Raw genomic sequence first — 21433 nt, forward strand, 5'->3', positions numbered from 1 at the left:
CATTAACCTTCCTTGTTCTGCCTGTTTCTCTCCCCGCTCCGTTTTTCTGTCCGCAAAGTCCAAGTGCCCTGTGCCACCCATCTGACAAAACTCAAGATTAACCCAACTTCCATCAACACTGACAACGCCAAGGCTTTAGGGAGGTCAGGCTGTAAACCTAAACCCTTAACTAGGGGTGACTTCGTAGAGCAGATAACACAGATACCCTTGCAGAGAAGGGTGCTGGGATTATCAGGTGCTCCCAAATGGCAGGCAGAGGGTCCTCAACTTATGACGGCTTGATTGCAGATTTTACCATGAGGTACATTGCGTACCATGCAACCATTCTGTTTTCACCTTCAGTACTTAAGAGCTGAAATGAGATATTCATTGCTTTATTATGAGACAGGCTTTGTGCGAGACTTTTGTCCCATTTTAGGCCAGAGGGCTTGACCTAGTCATTTGAGGTAAGGTAAGATAATCTGAGACACACATGAAATTGGGTAGGTTAGGCCTTAAACCAATGCTAATTTATTATTCGTTAATGGGTCCTGTGTTCGTGCATTTTTTCTTTATGATATTTGCAACTTGGGATGGGCTTATCAGGACATGACCCTGTCCTTCCATCAAGAAGCATCTGTGTGTTCTGGAAAGATCATATTCCGCCTCTTTAATACCCGTGGTGGAAATAAAATCAATGTTTAATAGATCACTGTATATGCTATAATTCATTTGATTTATAGTTCATTTATTTAGATCATTTGTCATTTTTATAAATCATACTGCAATGAATTTTTCTGCTCGATTTTTCTTCTTTCATTACATTATTAGGAATGGAATTCCCGAGGCTGTGGTCCTGGTGTAGTTTGTCACTTCCTTTTCTCCATCAGAGGCATGTTGATGTATAAAGCTGTCAGCAGGGCACATCTATTAGTTCCCATGCAGAGATTTCCACAGGGTCAGAGGAGCAGCGCTTCTTGAACTTGGAGCGGAGACATTGGTGGCGGTATGTTGAGCATTGTGAGATTAGTGTGACCAGGGAGGACAGCAGTTTCTCCTCGATGTGGCCTTGATCTCCACAAGGTCCCAGCAGAGCTGGATGAGATCTTGAGCCCCTTTTCGGGTTCAGCGAGATGCTGTGAGTGGGTTCACTAGCACAGTCCACCGTGGGAGCAGGACTAGGTAGCTGCGGTGCCTTTGGCTGTGAGTTCTGGTTCTTTACCTGGAGGGGCAGGAGACTGGAAGGCTTGCCACAGTCCTGTGATGAAGGATGGACTTGGGCTTGGCTTTTACCAACAGGCGGTGCCTCCTCGGGTTTTACAAGGCAGCCGCACAAAGTCTGTGGTCCTGATTTCATAGTTAGAGGTTTACATGTGATTCATAAATACAGCAATTCGAGATCGTCGTGGTAATTGGTGGTCGCTTCCTGAGGGCTGTACGAGGGGCAGGAGAGCAGATCAGGGGACTGGGCTCCGGTTAGCAGGTGGAACTGACTGTGCAGCCTAGGTGCCTGTCTGATGCCAGGCACACAGGAGAGAAAGTAGGAGGCGTCAGTGACACCCGGAGGCTTCCACTGAGGCTGCTCCCGGGCTAGGCAGTCAGAGTGGCTCTGTCCTCTGCTCCTCAAAGTCCGTGGGGCTGCCCCTATCACTCCGTTCACATCGCTGCAGCTCTGTCCTCTGAATATGAGGCTCCTGGAGCCATGCAAGGTGAGACTAGAAAGCACTCAGAAGAGGTCTGTGAGTTCTAGGAATTGGGTTGTTATCAGAGGAACTTGCACTTGGCAGGGAGGTTGCCCTGACTTGCTAAGTGCCCTGAGGGGACCTGACGGAGACTGGGAACATTTGGTTCCGACTCTGCCAGCAGCTGTGACCTTCAAGAAGCCACACAGCTTCCTCTTGCAAAACCAGCAGACTGGGCAGGAGGGGCTGTGATGGTCTCTGAATCTTATAAATGGAAAAAGGCCACAGGGACGAGCCTGTATCGGTGCAGGGCCACGGAAACACGGTGGCTTTCCAGCTGGGGCTGCAGGAGCCCTCACTTCGCTGCCTCCCGTTCACCCAGCACACGGCCCTGCTGTGTGCTGCTCCTCTCTGTGTTTTCATGTGGCCTCGTGACTCACTGGGCCTCTCCTTTGTTGTGTGTGTGTCACCGGCAAACTCTCCCTGGGTCCCAGTCCCAACAGGCTGCAGCAGGAAAAGGAAGTCGCAGTGCCCAGGGCTCCGGCTCCTGGCTAGTGTGGGCAGGTCCTCCCCTGGCGGCCAGCCGAGGAACAGCAGCACAGAGCCCTGTCGCCTGCCGCAGTCACCGGCCAGGCAGGACCCTTTGGTGCTGCTCTTTGCAAGAATATTTCCTTTTTTGAAACAAACCAAAAATTTGTCTATCCGCTTGTCCTGGTATCTTTTTCCTGTTAAGTGTGTGACAGAGAAGTGGTGATGATTAACTTGTTTGAGAGAAAGACTGAAAGAAAGAAAGAAAGAAAGAGAGGCGAGGGACAGGGTGGGGGTGTTGGGTCCACCTCCAGACCAGCTGCACGGACTACTCAGAGAGGCGGGGATTTGGAGAAGCCGAGGAGTAGAGCTGGGTAACTGAGTGGCTTTTGCTGCTCACCACGAAGGGCATTTTGAGGGCTGCCCTTACCTCGCAGGCTGGCTCTCCTGGCTGCTTTGAGGGCTTGGGCCACTCATCTGGAGCCCTTGCTTGGGTGGGGTGAATGGATAGACTGCGATACAGTAGCGTGGATTGGAGCTGAGGGTGGCTTGGGGCCTCCTGGTGACTCAGGAGCGAAGAATGAATGCATGGAGGCCCTGCCATGCCCCGGCAGCTTGTGAAGCGGCTCTCCTTCAGGAGGTGGCAAGGGACATCCGGCTTATCTTGGGGAGCAGGGTGGCGTCCCTTTTCCATCATTTGGGGTGGCATGGGGGGAGGATGCCTGGGATGAGCTCTTCCCCTGGACGTACATGTGGCCAAGCGGAAGAGCGGAGCCTGCTCAGGGACGATGCGGAACACCTCCAGGTCTGTAGGGCAGGGCTGCAGTGACTGGAACCCGCCTGTCACCTTGGACTCTGCAGGATTTGCTGCTACAGAGAACCGGCCTTGGCTTTGGCCTCCAGGCACAGGACCCTCCAAGTGTCACAAGTTCAGGCCCCTTATGTGCAAACAGGCACAAGAAGGAATGTGAATAATCCAGACGGCCGGTTGAGATTTCCAGTTTCATCGCGTGTTTCAGTGTCTGAAGAAAAACACATTTCTCTGAAGTTTCACCATTTTCACCTTGGTCTTTTGGCTTTTCTGTAATCCAAGAGAATTACAACACTGTTTTTCCCTTCCCTTGCTAAATATGTCTGTCTCTCTGTTGCTGATCCATCTCAAAAGGTCTCTGTGATTCATTGAGATACGAACACACTAGCAAAATATGTTTTTGTGTTGAGAGAGTCCGAATCGCACGTCTGGTCTGTCTCCCACCGCCTCTCGGAAGAGCAGGTCTTACCTCCTGGGGGCAGCGGCTTTGCTGGACCTTGTGCTACTCTCTGCAATTTTCTAAATTCCTCTTTTACAAAATTTTAACGTCTACCATTATCATTTTAATATCTAAGTGATTGTTCTTATTTCCTGAATGATCTTTTAAAATAGCCCCCTGTTCTTTTTGTGGTGGGTATCAAGGTCTGAGGACTGCCCCGGCCCCTCCCTTAGCGCCTGTGGTGTTTCCAAGCCTGGGTTTCCTGGAGGGTAATCTTTCCATTTTTTTCCTGGGACTCCAGGGTAAGTCTGTGTGCAGCCTGCAGTGGGCCCTTGTTTCCTGGGATTCGCAGGCACAGTGACTTGCTGTCCACTGCCTCCCTCCTTGCTGGGCCTTGTCTTCAGCCGAGCTGCTCCCGGGCACCGGCCATCCTCCTGCATCTGCCTGGTACCACTTGCTGGGGGTGCTCTCTTCTGTCTCTTTGACCTTGAGAATTGGTGTCTTTTATTTCCTAAACTACTTAGCAAGTGTTCAGGAAGGGAGTGGAAATTAACACATGTATTCAATTTCCAGTGTGTAACTGGACCGCTGTCCTAATCAGCTTTAGAGAATTGTTGAACAGAGAAAGATTTGAGACAAGACCTTTAGAGGATTAAGCAAAATGAGAGGTTATTATCCAACCATCAGAGTCTAAAGAGAAAATATAGAGTCTAAATTAGAAGTATAGAAATTAAAATTCATTGTGTCTTACAGGGTGATACTTAGAGAAACAGATTGTGTTTTTTTGAGTGCTAATAAACTTTTGAAACTGTTTCTATCAAAGCAGTGTGTTGCTATGTGTAGTCCCTGAACCACACCCCCTCATTTCCAGATTTCTGGAAATACATGTGCTGTAAGCGTGCTCACTCTAGATTAATTATTGTATGTAAGTGGAATAGGTCTCTGAATCTTTGCTTTCTGTGAAAGCAGCACGAGTAAATTATAGAAAATACTGGTGAGAACTACCCCTCCCTGCTCCTCCGCCCCTAGTTGCATCAACTGGAAGTGGCCAGTCCTGTCCTCTGGGTTCGCGTTCAGGTTGGGTCAGGGTTGGGTTCCGATCATCATGGCTGATCCTCCTTCTCTCCTAGGACACCGGGGTTGGAAAGTCGAGCATCGTGTGTCGCTTTGTCCAGGACCATTTTGACCACAACATCAGCCCTACCATCGGGTAAGTTGCTGGGTGTTTTTCCTTTTTGGGGTCCTTGGGCGGTCGCTGTGGCCGAGCCTTCCGAAGGCCACTGCTGTCATCCCAGCCGGGAAGGCAGGACTCTCCAGACCGTACGTCCCACTCGTGTCCCCGTTGGTCATATTTTCCAAGCCACCTTTGCCCCACTGCAGCCCAAGGCCATCTCCCTGTGTCCAGGAGCGCTAGCCCTAGTGCTGTTCTTAGGGTGGGCAGGGGAGAGGGAGGCAGGCCGTCCCATCCCTAGACCCTGACCGTGACACCGAGTGCTCTCCTCTCTTCCTCTCCCTGTCTCCTGTCCGTCTGCCTGGCCAGATGTGCCACGCTTGCTTCTTACTTTGCAAGTTGGGCCTTGCTCGATTCCACTCTGAAGATATCCTGAGCTATATGAGTGGTTTGTTTGCACAGAAGGGGGCTGTGTGTCTGTGTACTTGGGGAAACCTGTATGGTGAGAGGGACAGAGAGGTGGTTCTCTGTCCGTGGTGAGCGTAGAAAAAGCTGAGCCGGGGGCTGCTAGGTCTGGGGCTGAGCTGGGCCTGTGAGCAGATCCCCATGCGCGGCAGTCTAAACGCAGCCCAGAGACCTGTCTGTGCTCTAGCTCGGCAGTCAGCCTGCCCCGGCTCTCCGGCTGCAGCGGGACAAAGGCCCGGGCAGAGGCAGGGGCGGCAGCATTAGTGTTGGGTGCCCGAGCACCAGCTTCCGCAGGGTTAGGGTTTGGTTGCAGTGTAGACTACACTACAGTTGACAGTGATTTTTCCAGTAAGTGCATTTTGGTGATTTGGGTGTTGTTTTTGAATCACCCCTGGCATGGTAGTGCATGGCTGTAATCTCAGTATACTTTGAGAAGCTGAGGTAGGAGGGTTTCAGGTTTGAGCCCAGCCCTCACAGCTTAGTGACTTAGTGAGGCCCGGTCTCAAAAAAGTTAAATAAGTGAATAAATACATAAATAGAGGGCTGGGGATGTAGTTCAGCGAAAAGCCCTTGGGTTCAATTCCCGAGCACTGCCAAACTAAAATTATATGTTATATGGAAATACTGCACTTTCTGCTCAGTTTTTCTGTAAAACTAAAACTTATCTAAAAAGGCATTAATGAAAACTGTATCATTAGTTGTATTAGTTTTTATTGTAATATTCATTATGAAAAAATTCAGACCGTATGGAAACAGGTGGAATAAAGTTAAAAAGTGAAGCCACAGGATTTTAGTAACTCTCCATCCCAGATTCTTCCATCTATGGAACCCGTCTGTGGAGTCCCAAGCGCAGGCTGTGTAGGTGGGTCTTCTAATAAATGATTCCCGGGAGGGTTTCCTCACTCTTCTTGATGGCTGTTTACGTGTGTCCTTGACAGAGCCAAGATTACAGCCTCAGTTTTCTGGTTACAAAGCTCACTTGGGGTGGGGTGTGGTCAGAGGTGGAGCAAACACTGCAAGCTGAGGGCCTGGGGCTGATGGCCAGTAGGGGGCACAGGTCGTGTCTCCCTGAAATCTGAAAAGCAGATTTTCTCAAAATAAGAACACATATATACTGGTCTTCTTCTGTACTTTATGTATTTTGAACAGTTTCCGAGGTCACATAATCTTCGAAACCATGATAAAAATCATATATTTTTCTGATTACAGAAGTATAGTCGGGTGTGTTGGCACGCGCCTGTCATCCCTGCACTCGGGAGGCTGAGGCAGGAGGATTGCTGCAAGTTCAAGGCCAGTCTGGGCTGCTAGTGAGTTCAAGGCCAGCCTGAAATGCATAGTGAGACCCTGCCTCAAAAAAAAATAGTACGATATACTCATGATAAGCACCTAAAATGAAGAAAACCATGAGTAAAAATATAAAAATCACCCACGATCTGTCTCCCAGAGGTAATCACTGTAAAACATCTGCCGTGTTTTCTCCCAGTCTTCTTCCTCTGTATGTCTGATTCTTTTTCACTCGGATCACACTGTGAGTTTTAGGCCACCGAGGCAATGATACCTAGTGGATGTGTTCGCCATGCGAGGTTGAGCTTTACTCTGCTTCCAGGACTTCTTGCACAGGTCTCCAGTTCACCTCCTGCATGTGCCGTGCGTGCGAGTGTGCAGGGTTGCCCTGTTAGCCCGTGTCTTCGCAGCGCCCTGGGCTGCCGGCGGCTTCCGTGGTGTCCATTCCTGTTTGGCCCCATCGCAGCCTCTGTGTGCCCGAGAGCAGGAGTCGGCCTCTTTCGCAGCCGAGGGGGTTTTGTGCAGAGTTCCTGACTGTGCTGTCGGAGTGTGACTGGGGACGAAGGCTTTGGTTCTTAGAAGTTTTCCTCCCTTACCTGCTTGTGAAGGTGTTGGCCTGGATTTTTTGTGCTTTTTTTCAGCTCTAAAAATCTGTTTCTCATATTTTAAAGGCATGAGCTTTATTTTCTAACCCCAAGGAGAACTTTGGCAGGGCAAGGTTAGTATGGTGGCTGTCCAGTACCTGGAGTACGTTGAAGCGTGCATGGAAATCTGGCTTACATCACAGCAAAAAGAAACACAAAAAGTTGGTATAGTTATCTACATAAAATTTTCCAGGGCTTTTATGGGAAAAGAAATCAATAGGCAAAGTAAAAGGGCAATGATTAACTGGAAAATGTTATTTAAAATATGTTACTACGGGGCTGGGATTTAGCTCAGCGGCCCTGCGCCTGCCTTGCAAGTGCAAGGTCCTGAGTTTGATCCCCAGTACCAAATAAAATAAATATATATATAATTACAGAAGGTTAGTGTAAAATATTTGAAAAACAAGTAAGAAAAGAGTGACTACCCAGATTCAACAGGGAGCAAAGGTCACAAGAAGAGATTTACAGAGGAAGATACAAGTGAATAAGAGCACCAAAAATAATGTCTGGACTTCTAATGAGCATTATCAAAAACAGCAATGAAATGTCATTTTCTGCCTCTCACGGTGGAAAAGATCAGAAAGATAGCTGATGGTTGGCAAGAAGCCCATTTTATGCACAGCCGTAGGAGTGGATGTTGCTGTGACCCCTGGCATCTGCAGCGAAAATTAGAGCCTGTTCACTTTGAAGAATTAAGTGTGGGCGTCTGTGCCAGGACACAGATGTAAGTGCAAGCACATTGCCGGAGAGTGAAAACCTGGTACCCGAACGTCCATCAGTGGGCTGTTGAATAAATCCCTAGCGTGGCGTGTAATATTCTGTCACTTTAGATAATGACACTGATCTCTACTCGCAGACATGAGATGTTCGTGATATGCCAAGTGGAGGAAACCACAATTTATGTCAAGTATGATCCATCTTCAGGGTCAAAGTTGTGTAAAAATAATGAGAAGGACATATACCAACTTATTAGCAATGACCATGGATGATAAGAGATAGTTGATTTTTATTTCCTTCTTTATTTTCATTTTTTACATGGATTTTTTGTGAAATCTACATTTGCGTTCTAATGGGGAAATACAAAGCTCTTACCCGTGGTCTGGAATGTGTGCCCTCAGCACTTTCAGAGGCAAAGGAAGAGACGCAGCTTTCACCGCAGTGGATCAAATCACTTAGGAAGACACCCAGGCTTTGTGCCGCTGGGTGTGGGTGTGGGTCAAAGAGCAGAGCCCTGTGGGTGACCTCGGTGTGCGTGGACGCTGTGGAGGTGTCGCAGGACGGTGCCCTCATGCCTGGGACTTCTGTGGCTGCCTCCTGCTCGAGAGTGTGCAGTCAAGGAGATCTGTGACGAGGCGCTGGACGGAGTGGGCCCCGTGGGCCCTCAGACCCCAGCGTCCTTTGTCCTGAGATAAGAACACAGTGAGGACAGCGTGCCATGCCTGGAAGGTGAATTTGATTCACCGATGATCCCCCACATGTGGTCCCAATCTAAAGCTCTCCAATGGTGCTGCTTTTTGTGTTTTATTTTCTTCAGTGCTGGGCTCGAACCCAGGGCCTTACACATGCTGCTTGGCAAGCCTCTGGGGTGGGCCACGCTCCCCGCCCCTCTCCAGGAGTCCTTAAGACAGCCTTAAAGCCGCCTCTCCAAATCCAGGATACACTCATGGCTCATATGTTGCATTTGGTCGTTTTATCTCTTTCCTCTCCATCTAGATCTAGAAAAATCTCCTTCGCCTTTGTTTGGTTTGCTCTTCGTGACATTGGCTGATTTGAAATATTCAGGCCGGCTGTCTTGAAGAGTGTTCCTGTTCTGCAGTGGCCTGGTTGATTCCTCGTGATCAAATTCCGATTAAACATTACCCACTACTGGGCAGACTTGCTATTTAATGAGTGGGAAATTTTAACCCATAGAAGAAAAGTCAAGGCTACCAACCGTTCCTTGTATTGGATTTTTACATCTTTCACGAGCTTGAAGAAAATGCTTAGTAAGAGGAAAGGTGCAAAAAAGAAAGTACCAAGTATTTCACAATTTATTGAAACTTTAAACTCTATCCTTTTTTTTTTTTTTTTAATAGAGAAAGCATCAGCTTTTGTTACTACTCTCTGTCCCTACTTTTAGGCAGGCAGGTTGAGCTTTAGATATGGTGCCCTGCTAGTTGCTGCAAGGGTTGGGTGGACTGTGTCGGCATAGGTAAATGTGCAGGCGACTTTTTTGTGTGCCACTCAAAGGCACAGCCGTAACGTGCCACGGACCCCGCTGCCTTCTCACCCTGAACTGTCATAGCAGTGAGTTCGGAGTGGCCGAGCTTGCGCTTCTCCCTCAGATCTGGGGCGTGGCCTTAAAGCCAGTGGTGCTGTTTCTGGAAAGCCTTTTGAGTGCATTCTGTTCTGTGGTTCCTTTGAAGCCTCCAGTTGGGCTACGAAGAAAGGCAGGGACGCACTGCCGCCCCTCGGGGCGGTCTCACTTCAGAGCCGTCAAGCCCGCTCGTGGCTCTGGGCTGGGCGCAGACGCGGCGTCGTGCGGGGTGAGCCGTGAGCCCATGCGACCCTGGTCTCGGGAGCGCAGGTAACGTGGGTGTTGACTCTCTTCGCAGGGCCTCTTTCATGACCAAAACTGTACCTTGTGGAAACGAGCTTCACAAATTCCTCATCTGGGACACCGCTGGGCAGGAGCGGGTGAGTACCGCGTGCTGGAGCCGCCTGCGGTGGGCTCCTCGGCCTGGGCGCGAGCCCGGTGGCAGGGAGGACAGTCGGAGAGGACCTGCGCCGGCAGGATGGAGGGAGGCCTGTGCCTTGACTCACTCCTTTCCATTTAGTCAGTGGCGGCCGCACCTCCGTGGCTCCCTCCCTCCCTCCTTACCCTGCGAGCGGCAAGGACGCCCCAAAAGCCACTGCCGGCCTCATCCCAGCCCCTCAGCGTCCCCACGGAGGAGCGAACAGCGTGAGACTTCTGTCTGCCACCTGTGTTCCGACCCGCGTGGTTTGGGCCCCTCCCCTACCCTGCCCTTGGTGCAGAACAGCGTTCCAAGGACCTAGAGCCTCCGCTGGTACAGCTGGTGATCCACTTGCCTCGGAGCGGCTGGCACCAGCCCCGCCCAAGCCCCACGGCCAGAAGCCAGGCCAGCTTAGTTCCCCAAGGGAAATCTGAAGGGGGGGCTGGGTGCGGGGACCCCAGAAACAGCAGATGAGTTCTCGCTTATGCTGGGTTCTCTTCATTTGTTGAAAATATGTATGGAGAAGATTGTCTATTGAGCCGCTCATGTCTTTAGCAATCCCGAGAGGAGGTTTGTGTACTAAGTGTAGTGCTTGTTGTCAGAGCCGAGAGGGGTGGCCGGGTGAATGGAGCGGAGATAAACCAGGGCTGTCTTCGCCTGGAGCTTTCAGCCTGAGGAAGCTCATCAGCTTGATAGTTACGGAGTAGAACTTGGGGGACTCTCTCCTTTCTGACCCCAAATGCCACCTCTGCCTGCCCTAGGCACAATGACACCACCTCTCACCTCCCGCCCACCTCCTCGCTGCAGCTCTTTGCATCTCCAGTACCCTACCTCTCTCGCTCCCTGAATCATCCTCTTCATTGTCCAAAAGGAAGGGTCCGGGGTCCAGGATCATCTAGAATTTTCAGAGCCTACTCTTCATAAATCAAATGTTAGCTTTTACAGTTATCATTTTTTACAGTGTCCCTTGGTAAAATTAAAGTTCTAGTATTTGTGGGTCAAGGCATGTTGAAGAATTTTTTAAATCGGCTGAATTCTGTGTCCCACAAATGGTAGCGTCAATAGAGCACCTCCCCCCTGCTGCTGCACTGGGGCACAGAGTGCACCGGGGGCGACTCAGGGCCTCTGCACACAAGCCCGAGTACCCCAGGTGCTGGGCCTGCTGGTTTTGTTTTGGGATCATTACATAAACTGCAGCAGAGGTTGTCTTGCTTCCTCTTTTACCTTGGGCAGTGAAGTCGGTGTTTGCCCCTGGGTGAGGTCACCCAGGCTCACAGGTCACACAACTTACTGAGGCATAAGACTGAAGTTGGAATCCAGCCGCCCAACGCCTGAGCTTTAGAGTTTCGTTTTGATAGGAAATTCGTACAAAAGCCATATGGTTGAAAGTTAAGCAAAGCCTCACTTTGCAGACATTTCCACTGTCTATATTAGATCATTTTTAGCTGTCTCTTTTGCCTTGATAATTTTTGTCAGTGGGGTTGTAGCTCCTCATCACCTGCTGTTTTCATTTGATAATATAATGTCCCTAAGGACGATGTCTGTGTGTTCTGAATAGAGTAGTTTTTATTTACCTTTTTAAATATAGTATTCAGAGGGCCAGGGATTTAGCTCAGTGGTTCTGCTGCCTGCCTTGAAAGTGCAAGGTCCCGAGATCAGTCCCTGGTACCAAAAATAAATAAATAAATAAAATATAGTATTCAGAACCTGGACTGCCTTGGATGACATTTGGGAATGTGCCAAACTCATTACTCTAATTTGATACATTTATCGTCTCAAAGGAAAGTAGCAATGGCAAATTTTCAGTTGATCATACTTCCAATTAAAATTGCTTTCCTACTATTCGAGTATTGGAGGTTGTAGACATCTGTGACTGCATTAATATATCCGTAACTTTCTTGTGGGGAACTGGGGCTTGGACCCAGGGCCTTGCACCTCCTAGGTGAGTGCTCACCCCAGGCCTGTATGCTTCATTTTTTAAAGCATTAGTGTTTTGTTTTTGTACCTGGGATCAAACTTGGGACCTTGCGCTGGAAAGCAGGCAGTGGAACCACTGAGCTACATTCCCGGCCCTAGAGTATTAGTGTTTTATGTGCAAGGCACGGCTCTATGGAAGTGATGTTCTTCCCTTATACTTCTGGGAAGAGGGATTTAATTCCGGATAATAAGCTCAGGTGCATGTTTTTTGAATGTAGGCTTTCGGAGAGTGTGTGAGCCGTGTCCACAGGGGCCTTGGCTCATCTGACCCCCAAGCCCTCTAAGGCCCCATTTGGTTCTCCTCGGCGGGCCTCGCGCGTGTCCTTTGATGGAGTCTCATCTCTCCGGTGACGGAAAGTTTTCAGTTGTTTCGGCAGACCATTGTCGGCTTTAATGGTGCTTGTAAAGACGGCTGCCTAATGTTTGAGCTAAAAATAAAGTCGCTGCTGTTTCTGTGCCTACTGCTGTTAGTTCTGTCTCATTAGTTATTGGAGCCCAGCGGATTGTGATCCCTGCCCATCGCTGTGGACTCTGCGACTGCTCTCCTCATTGTAATTTTAAACTGTGTCTCCGGCTAATGGTGGGACAATGTAAGGACGCGGTTTCTGTGTCCTCAGAGGAGGACTGCGCTCAGCTCGGGCCCGGCCTGCAGGCCTGGTGCGGTGAGTGCTCCGCTTCCTGCCCGGCCGGCCTCTGTCCCCTTGGAAAACAGGGTCCTCCCCTTCCCCTTGCGGGAGTCTCAGTCTCAGTTAGCCTGGTTTCCCCTTTTTCTGTCCCTGTGTCCTGAGCCTCCTAGCTCGCTCTTTCAGCGGCTCCCGGTAATGCAGAGAATGTCTTTACAAAACTGTTTTTAAAAGCCCGGCCTTTATCTTCCAGCTGACCTTGGGCCAGGCCTTAGCAGCCTGACCTTCCTCGGCGTGTGGTGTGCGGCAGGGTGTGGGCCCTGAGGGCGGTGGGAGGGAGGAGTGCTGCAGGTCCCTGCCCATCATCCTGGGGGTTCTGGGTTCTGGTTGCCCCTTGCCGCCTTACTCACACCCAGCTATGTGGAGGACCTGAAGGAGGAGACTGCGGACCACACTCCCAGTGGTCCCAGGGCAGAGGGCGGGGCTTATTGTCCAGCCCGGCCTTCCACCTCCCATTCCATTGGTCAGGACCTGTGATGGGCAGGGGAGACTGCCCCCTGCTTCCCCAGCTGGCCCCCTTTGGATGTCCCTCTTTGCTTTCCTGTTTAGGCTGGGGTGATGTGGCATCTTCATTGCTATTAAAATTGTCACATCACATATACACTGTAAGGAATAACCTCCTGTATCCCAATATCCAGCAGTAATGGTGGGTGTTGAGCATAACGATAGAAACGATGGTTTGAAGAATTGTGTAGCAAATTATATAATTTATTATTGCTATCCTTGTTGGTATTCAACAAATAAGACATTGAAAATGAAAGAAATACCAAGAATAAACTGAGTAACACTATGTAGGTGAGTAAGCAGCTTTTATCCAATGTATCAGGAGCCATTGTAGAATTCTGGGTACAGTCGTAAGGTAGGAAATGCAGTCTTCATTTTCTAGATGTGTGTTTTCAAACCATTCTGATTTTGCTTTAATTTTTTTTTTGGTACCAGGGCTCGAACTCAGGACCTTGTGCTTTTGAGGCAGACAGCAGAACCACTGAGCTAAATCTCCGGCCTGGTTTTGCTTTAAAACACAATCCTGTGCTCGCTTCAGCAGCACATATACTAAAACACAACCTCAATCCATATAACTCCATTAAAACGTCAGAATCCTGGAAAAATTTTCGGCTTTGTTCTCTTGTTCTGATTCACTGAGGCTAACTGAAAGTCTTTCCATATTAAAGGACATCATCTTATTGTTTGTATCACTTTGTTAAAGTCAGTTTCAGAGTTTTTTTTGTCTGTCCTAGTCGACTGCCTGCATCTTGATAGTTGTATCTATGACCTCTTTGTTTCAAAGGAACCACAGCTGTGGACTCCAGCCAGCTCGGAGGTTCTGTGGTTGGAATGAAATCTCAGCTAGCTCTGCCAGCACACCTGAAGCCGATAAGGCTGACTTCTGAGATCAAATTTTATTTTATGCTTTTTAAAAGGTAAAATTGGAGAGCACATTTGTAGAGTAATAAGTGGCCTCCCTCCCCCAGTGCTGAGCAAGAATTTTGTGGGACAGTGGCAAAAAGGATGAAGAGCCATGTCCTAAGCTGTATAATTTATTACTAGCATCCTTTTTTATTAAAAAACTGATAAAACACTGAAGATGAAAAAATACTAAGAACAAATTGAGTAACACTACATGGGCATGAGTAAGCTGATTTTATCCAGAGCTGACGTAGAATTCTAAGTAACCTTAAATAAGACTTGAAAATGCAGAATAATGTTATTAGTCCTGAAAATCAGCACATAACTGTGTGTGTGTGTGTGCACGCGCGTGTGCGTAATTTAAAAAATATTTCCGTTTTTAAAAAATCATACTTCCATGGGCCGGGGATTTAGCTCAGCAGTTTTGCCGCCTGCTGCGCAAGCGCAAGGACCAGAGTTCGATCCCCTGTACCAAAAAAAAAAAAAAAAAAATCATACTTCCAGGGCTGGGGGTGCAGCTCGGGAGTAGGGTGCTTGCCTAAGCATGGACCAGGCCCTGATTTGGACCCCAGCACTGAGATCAAAATCGTGCTTATAGAAGAGTTACAGGAGTAGAGGAGCCTGCTGTGGTGTGCTGCTTCAGGCTGAAGGTGTGGGGTCTGCTTGGGACGGAGGGCGGCGGCCAGCTGCCGGGCCAAACTCTTCCGGGGCAGTCCCGAGGCTCAGAGCCAGGGAAAGCCCAGCTGAGAGTGGGCAGGTCACTTCCACGGGCCCACTGACCACGGCACCGGAGTCAAGAGGCAGACACTTGGGCGCCTTGCGGGAGGAGCTGAGAAGCGACGCTGGCAGATGCAGGGCGACTGACTCCCGCACAGGTGCAGAGGGAAGGGCGTGGAGGTCCGGTCTGCGGGCCCTGCCGGCCTCTCCGCTCCGCACACCGCCCACCGTGGAGCCGTCTTCATCCAACCTGAGCTTTCTTCACACACTCCTCCGCCTCCTTTCACTGCGCCTGACTTTCACACCATCCCGGAAGTTCCGTCCAACACAAACTTCCTGTTAAAAACCGAGACTGTACAAATGATGTTTGACTCTCCATGGCTTTTAAATTGCAGTATTCACCACTTCCTCTTCCCTGAGAGGCGTCCCTGCCCAAGTTGGAAACTGCAGGAAGAGAGCCCAGTGACGCTGTGCTTTTCTGGAACTCTCTGTCTTCCTGGGTGTGGGGCCCTTTCCCTGGCCCGTCCTCGTCCAGTCTGCACTCACGCAGAGGTCTAGCCTGGCGCTTCCTGTCCTCTTTCTCTGGTTTGCTGGGGAAACAGCTGAACCTTGCATAATCTATCCCGCGGTTTCAGTGGTTAGAAATACGTGCCCTGAAAAATGTTATTGTCCAGCTGTTTCTGTGTTGACCATCAGTATGTGCAGTACTGGCTTCTTTTCTTTTCTCTCTCTTTTTTTTTTTTTTTTTTTTTGTTGATACCGGGGATCAAACTCGGGTCCTTGCGCTTGCGAGGCAGGCGGTGGAACCACTGAGTTAAATCCCCAGTCCTAATAAGCATCTTTATTGCGCTCTAACTCACATACCAGGCATTTCACCCACTTCAAGTGTGCAGGTCACTGGGTTCTGGAAATTGTGCAACTCTCATCACAGTCCATTTCAGAACATTCTGCTCATTCCAGAAAGAAGCCATGAACACATCCAGAATGACCTCCAATTTCCCTGCAAGCTCCCCAACCCTGAGCTGCTTTCTGTCCCTAGGGTGACCAGTCTAGACCTTTGATATAAGTGGAATTACACAGTCTGTGATTTCCTCTGACGCACTTCTTTCACTTTGTATACTGTTGCCAGGTTCATCTGCACTGTAGTATGGATCAGTACTTCTTTCCTTTTTATGACCGAATAATATTCCATTGTATGAATATACTGCCTTTTGTTTGTCCATTCATGAGTGCACAGTTCTGCACTTTCCTCTTTTTGCCTGTTATAGATAATGGTGCTCTGTGTAAGTTTTTGTGTGGATGTGTGTTGTTTAATGTCTTTGGAGTATATCTAGGAGAACTGATGGATCATTCAGTAACTCTACTGTTAGCATTTACAGGAACTGAAAACTGTTTTCTAAAGAGGCTGTACCATTTTATATTCCCTCTACTACTGTATGAAGTTAAGGTCATGAAGATTTACTTAAAGGCTTTCTTCTAAGAGTTTTTAGTAATCGTAGCTCTTTTTTCAGTTCTGTGATCCATTTGAAGTTGGTTTGTGTGTATTTTGTATGGAAGGAATGCAGTTTTAGTTTTTGCATGTTTTTGTCCCCACATGATTTCTTGAAAGGACTATTCTTGCCAGGAATGACAGCACATAGCTGTCATCCCAGCAACTCAGGAGTCTGAGGCAGGAAGATGGAAAGTTCAAGGCCTGGGTAACTGAACAAGATTCTGTCTTAAAACGAAACATAAATAGTAAGGGGGCTACGGATGTATCTCAGTGGTAGAGCATCACTGGGGCCAATCCCCAGTACTGAAAAAAGAAAAAAAGAGAGAAAGGACTATTCTTTGCTCAGTCAATGTCTTCAACACCATACATGTGAGGGTTTTCATTTCTGATTCTCGTTCTATTCCTTTGATTTAGATTTTTTATAAATAATGCCAGTATTGCATTATTTTGCTACTGTAGCTTTGTAGTAAGTCTTGAATCTAGAATGTATGAGTTTTCCAATTCTGTTTTTCTTTTCAAAATTGTTTTGATTATACGGGACCCCTTGTATATCCATGTGAATTTTAGGATCAGCCTATAAATTTTTATAAGGAACTATTCTGCTGGGATTGTGATAAGAATTATGTGATATTTGTATACTAAATTGGGATTACCTACTCCCCAAATTAGAAGTGGTGATTTAAATCATAAATGATGAGCTAGTTGCAAGCTGTCTTTCGTCTGTTTGGAAAGTACTTATAGATCACAATGCTGACCTCAGAGGAAAAAAAATCTGAATAAAATAGTAAATCTATATATTTAAATGTTGTAAATAGAACCATAAGCAAAGTTATGTTTGGGAAATTATCACTTAAGATTTGTCAAGCCATTAATGCAATTTATTCTTTTTTTTGAGACAGGGTCTCTCTCTGTGTAATTCAGGCTGGCCTTGAACTCACAGCAATCGTCCTGCCTCAGTCTCCTGAGTGCTAGGACTACAGGCATGTGCCACCACACCTCGCTTCTTTTTTTAAAATTTATGATCTTTGACTAAATTATATTCTTTGAAAGAAAGAGTATCTTCAAAACAGTATTATTTGCAGCTGATTTAATTTTGCAGCAGTATTCTCCCACATAGGACCAGCCTTACTGCATAGTGCCGAAGGCAGTGTGGTAATTTTCTGCAATCCTCTGGCTCGAAAGGCTTCCTCGTCTTCCTGGTTAGCGTGCAGTCTTTTCAGCTGTGAGGTAGTCCAAGGATTCCAGAAAGTCACAGGAAATGGTGTAATAAATGCTTGTTGTTTGGGCCTCTTTGTTCATTGTGATGATGCTGGAGATCGGCTCTAGGGGCTCCGCACGCTGGGCGAGAACTCTGCTGCCGAGCTGCCTCCCAGCTACCTTTCCAGCCTACTGTTCACAAGTCGCCCTTGTGTCCTTGGTGCCCAGGGAGGATACAACGTGGCGCTCGCCTCCTCCGGGCGCTGATGGCCTAACGCATGTGGTCAGGGGGTCGGGCGCCCTGGGTGTTCAGCCAGGTGCTCGTTTATCTTCTTCCGGTTAATTTTGCTGGTAAGGCGATCTGATCGGTGAGCCTGTGCTCCATGTGCAAGGTGCACCCCCCAGCATGGTCCCAGCGGGCACGTTGAGGAGGCACAGGGCGGCCCAGCCTGGGCCTCCTGGAACTCAAGGTCAGGCTTCCCAAACACCACAGGGGCCGCTCTTGCTCTCTTTCCTTCTGTCTTCAGCGCCCAGGATCTGTGGTCAGGAAAGTGGTTCAATGCCATGGGCTGCTGCAAAAGGCAGAGGAGACTGTGACCTTGGGCATTCCAGTGAGCAGCTCTTACCAGGCTCTTCGTTGCCTGCCTCGTAGGCTCCTGCAGCCCAGTCCTGCTCCAGCCCACCACTGGGGGCCACATTTTACCCCGAGGCATGGACCCACTGCCCTAGGGGATTCCCTCTGGCCCGAGAGGGTGGCCTGCAGAGGCAGTGAATGTGCAGCCTTCATCCCTAGGTGTCTCTCCCAAGGGCTGCTGTCAGTTCCTGCGCACCGCGTCCTCCCTCCACCATGCCCCTTTGGGAAGAGTTACAGTGACATTCGGGGCTGCTGCTTGTCACCGAAATGGGAGGATGTGAGCCCAGCACTGAGGGCTCAAGATGTCCCCGGAGCACACGGTGTGGTGACACTGTGGCCTGGGAAAGCAAGTGGCTTGGGGGATGCAGCTGCCCTGCCTGGAGAGGAGGGTCACAGGGCTCGCTGAGGTCCTTAGGGAACACGGCCAGGAGGCGGCCGGGACCAGGTCACAGGGCCGTGCCCTGCTTTGGACTCCCGGGGTCCCTTCTGTCACAGCAGAGCCCTGCCGCCTCCCTTTGCCCTGCAGTGGGTATCCTGCCTACTCCCCGGGGCTACCTGCCTCTGGAAAGTACTGAACTCTCTCTACTTATCCCTCTTCCTCCTCTCTACTTATCCCTCTTCCTCCTCTCTGTTCTCCTTTTATGCGGCTGATTTCTTAAGTTGCACAGAGGAGCAAGGGCCAGCAAGGGCCTTCCTCCTCACTGTCACCCTCTGCTCTCTGTAGTTCCTCTGACTGCCACACACTTGCTGCCTCCACCAGTACAGGTTTCCTGTCTTAGGGTTTGGAGGGTCCAAAGGCCAGCACAGTGTCACCGGGCTGCAACCAGGGCCCCTCTTTGCTGTCCTTGGAGACCCCATGCCCTCCAGAGCCCGAAGAGCAGCCTCAGGGGTCCTCCCCGTGCCCGTGTGCCCAGGGTCCCCCACCTGAAGGTGGCTGTTAGCAGCCTCATTGCCTCCCTCCACAGGTGCGGCTTCGAGCCCTGGGACAGGGATGTCTTTGAGGGCTGTCATCCTACTGACCACGTTCCACTTCCTCACTGTGCAGAGTGGAGACTGTCACCACCAGTGTCCAGCAGGCCTGGAAGGGGGTGAGCAGGTATCCTGTCAGGCTGTGTCTTCACCAGCCTCAGGGACACTCCATTCCAGATGAGCAGCAGGATGTGTCAGCCACAGAGTCTTTGTGGCCCACAAAGGGGAAGGCTGTGGGGTGGCACCTGCTGAGAAGCCAGGAGCGGCCTTGTGAGTGTCCAGCGGTGGTCAACCAGAGCGAGCAGAGCAGGGCTGGTGACAGGACCAGGGCCCCGTGGCTGCAGCCTTGGGCACCACAGTAAGGGGCTTGGGTTTTATTAGTGAGTCAGAAGGATTTTATTCAGGAAGAAAAACATCCCCAGTGTTCAGTTTGGGTACGATGGCATCAGGGTTTGCTTTAGGGCCTCAGCAGTGATGACCCTAAAGCTGGGGACGGGAGCAAGAATGCTCATCCCTGTCTGTCTTGTTTACAATAAAAAGTTTAAAATAAATAGAGCCGGTGGTCCCTGTAAGTAAACACCACAATCCAGCAGTTAAAAGCAGGCTCTGGATGTCGGCTGTGAGGTCAGTCTGAGGCGCTGTTCCCAAGCGTGCTAAGGGAAACCACTGATGTCCAGTCAGGGCAGGGCAACGTCTCCTGGAGGAGGCCATAGCTGTATCTGAAGGCCCTGGGGTGATCAGAAGACCAGGCTTGCAAGGGGCTCTGTGATTCTGCAGCTTGGAGGGGTCTTCAGGCTGGGCAGCTGCCTTCCCATCTTGAGGGAGCAGGCTGGCTCTGGCGCTGGCCTGCCCTGCAGGGTGCACTGCTTTGGCTGTGTTTGCTTACCTTGAACCTGAGGCCAGGAGGGCAGAGACCAAGCAGCCTGAGCTCAGGGGACAGAGGGAGGGACACGGCCAGCTGTCTGGGGCCCTAGTATTATGGGTAAGCTGGGTCCTGACGCAGCGAGGGACTGGCTCCCGCCTCCCTGGTTCTTCATGATGAAAGAATTCAGCCAAGAGCATGGGTGGCCATGCCGCACCAGGGAGGGCTCACTGTGAAGTGGATGTGCAGAGAATCAGGGTGTCTTCAAGTGGGAAGGTGGCAGTGCCTCAGTGGCTTCTGCGCCATATGAGTTTGTGTTGCTGTTTTTTTCCTTTGGTACCAGGGATTGAACTTGGGACCTTGTGCTTGTGAAGCAGGCGCCAGAACCACTGAGCTAAATCCCCGGCTCTCGATTGATTAAATAAACATCTATCACCTGGGTGGGGGACCAAGACCTTAGCCCATCCTGTGCAGGAAAGGCCTTGTTCTTTTCATGCACCCTTGCCACGTGACTTCCTTCCACTTTGGATCAATATTACCTAAGCAGCTATACTTGCAATCTTATTGGTCAACCAGTTTTGTCCCACCTTATGTCCGCCTCTTGATTTCACACCCTCCTCATGATTTTACTCTATAAAACTAATTTGAGAACTGGGGCTCATGGGCAACCCACCTTCCGGTCCCCTTCTGTCCCTCCTCGAAGCCGTCTTTCTCTCAATAAATTCTTCCTATTCTTGACCTCCGTTGTTCCTAGAATTCATTCTTCGATTTTAGAAAACACGAACCCAGTGTATCAGACATCGAGTGGGCTGGGAGTTATTCTATTTCCCTCCTGTTTTTTGGATTATTTGGAGGTTCTGTATCATCCCTGTGTCACGTGCCCTGTGTCACTGGGACCTGCGAAATGATTATAAATGTATTGTAGGCTGACTGGTGTTTTTGTCCCTTAACTGGCACAGCGTGCTGCCTTGGCCCATCCTCTGCCCCTAGACCTGCTCGTGTCTGACTCCCTGCCTCACAGGCGGTGTGGGCTGAGGCCGGAGGGAATTTGGAACATGCGCCTTTCAGGAAGGTCCCTGTTGTCTGACTCCAGGCTCTCTGGCCTTCATGGCTTCGTGAATGGGAAAAAGCATTTCTACAGCATTTCAGTTCCTTGGGTTCTTTACCCTAGGACTGGAATACTAGGTTCACTCCTTGTCTTTTTAAAAACACAGATCCCTGCCCTGCCACCAACATCTTTTTTGTGGAAAGATGTTCGGATTCGTGCTCTCTCGTGTGCACAGCGCTGGTCAGAAAGGAGCCCTAGGTCTTTGGATCGCCCTGATGTCGGCTTTCTCCTGCTGCTTTTCCTTCTGCCCTTGGCTCCCCGAGTGCTCTTTGGCTTCCGTAACCCATGAGAAGGAAAAGGAAAGAAAAAGAAATGAACAAGATATCCCCTGTCATTGCAAAAGTCATGCATCAAGCTAAAACATTTTTTTAAAAGCTGAAAACAAGCGAGACAGGTGCGGTCTCCTTCTGCTGCGGGTTTGGGAGGCGCCGGAGCCGACAGTGTGGCCGGGTCTCCCAGCCCTTCCCGCCCCACAGTGCCAGGCTTCGCATGTCGCGCAGGCATGTTAAGTAGGCCTGGCTCTGCTGCAAAGAGAGGGGTCTGTGTGATGCGGGAGGTGTTCTTTTGAATGGCACAGAAAGAGCTTTCACTGCTGTGCTTTTCCATTCAATTTTTGCCATCTGAGAATGTCGAGAATGTCAGGAATTTTCTTCTATGCTTCCTTCTCCGT

General features: G+C 49.6%; 1 protein-coding gene across 1 annotated transcript in view; it reads left to right on the top strand.

Annotated features, from left to right (window-relative positions):
• Rab31 (RAB31, member RAS oncogene family) overlaps positions 1-21433 on the top strand; it is an 87081-nt gene that overhangs the window by 37569 nt on the left and 28079 nt on the right. The window contains exons 2-3 of the mRNA XM_004853237.3: positions 4570-4649; positions 9598-9679. Of these exons, the coding sequence (XP_004853294.1) occupies positions 4570-4649; positions 9598-9679 (162 nt within the window). The remainder of the gene's footprint in view (positions 1-4569; positions 4650-9597; positions 9680-21433) is intronic.

The sequence above is a fragment of the Heterocephalus glaber genome, unplaced genomic scaffold, assembly GCF_053883595.1.
Source record: "Heterocephalus glaber isolate CG9 unplaced genomic scaffold, H.glaber_assembly_v1.0 deba00000331, whole genome shotgun sequence".
In the NCBI taxonomy this organism is placed as follows: Eukaryota; Metazoa; Chordata; class Mammalia; order Rodentia; family Bathyergidae; genus Heterocephalus; species Heterocephalus glaber.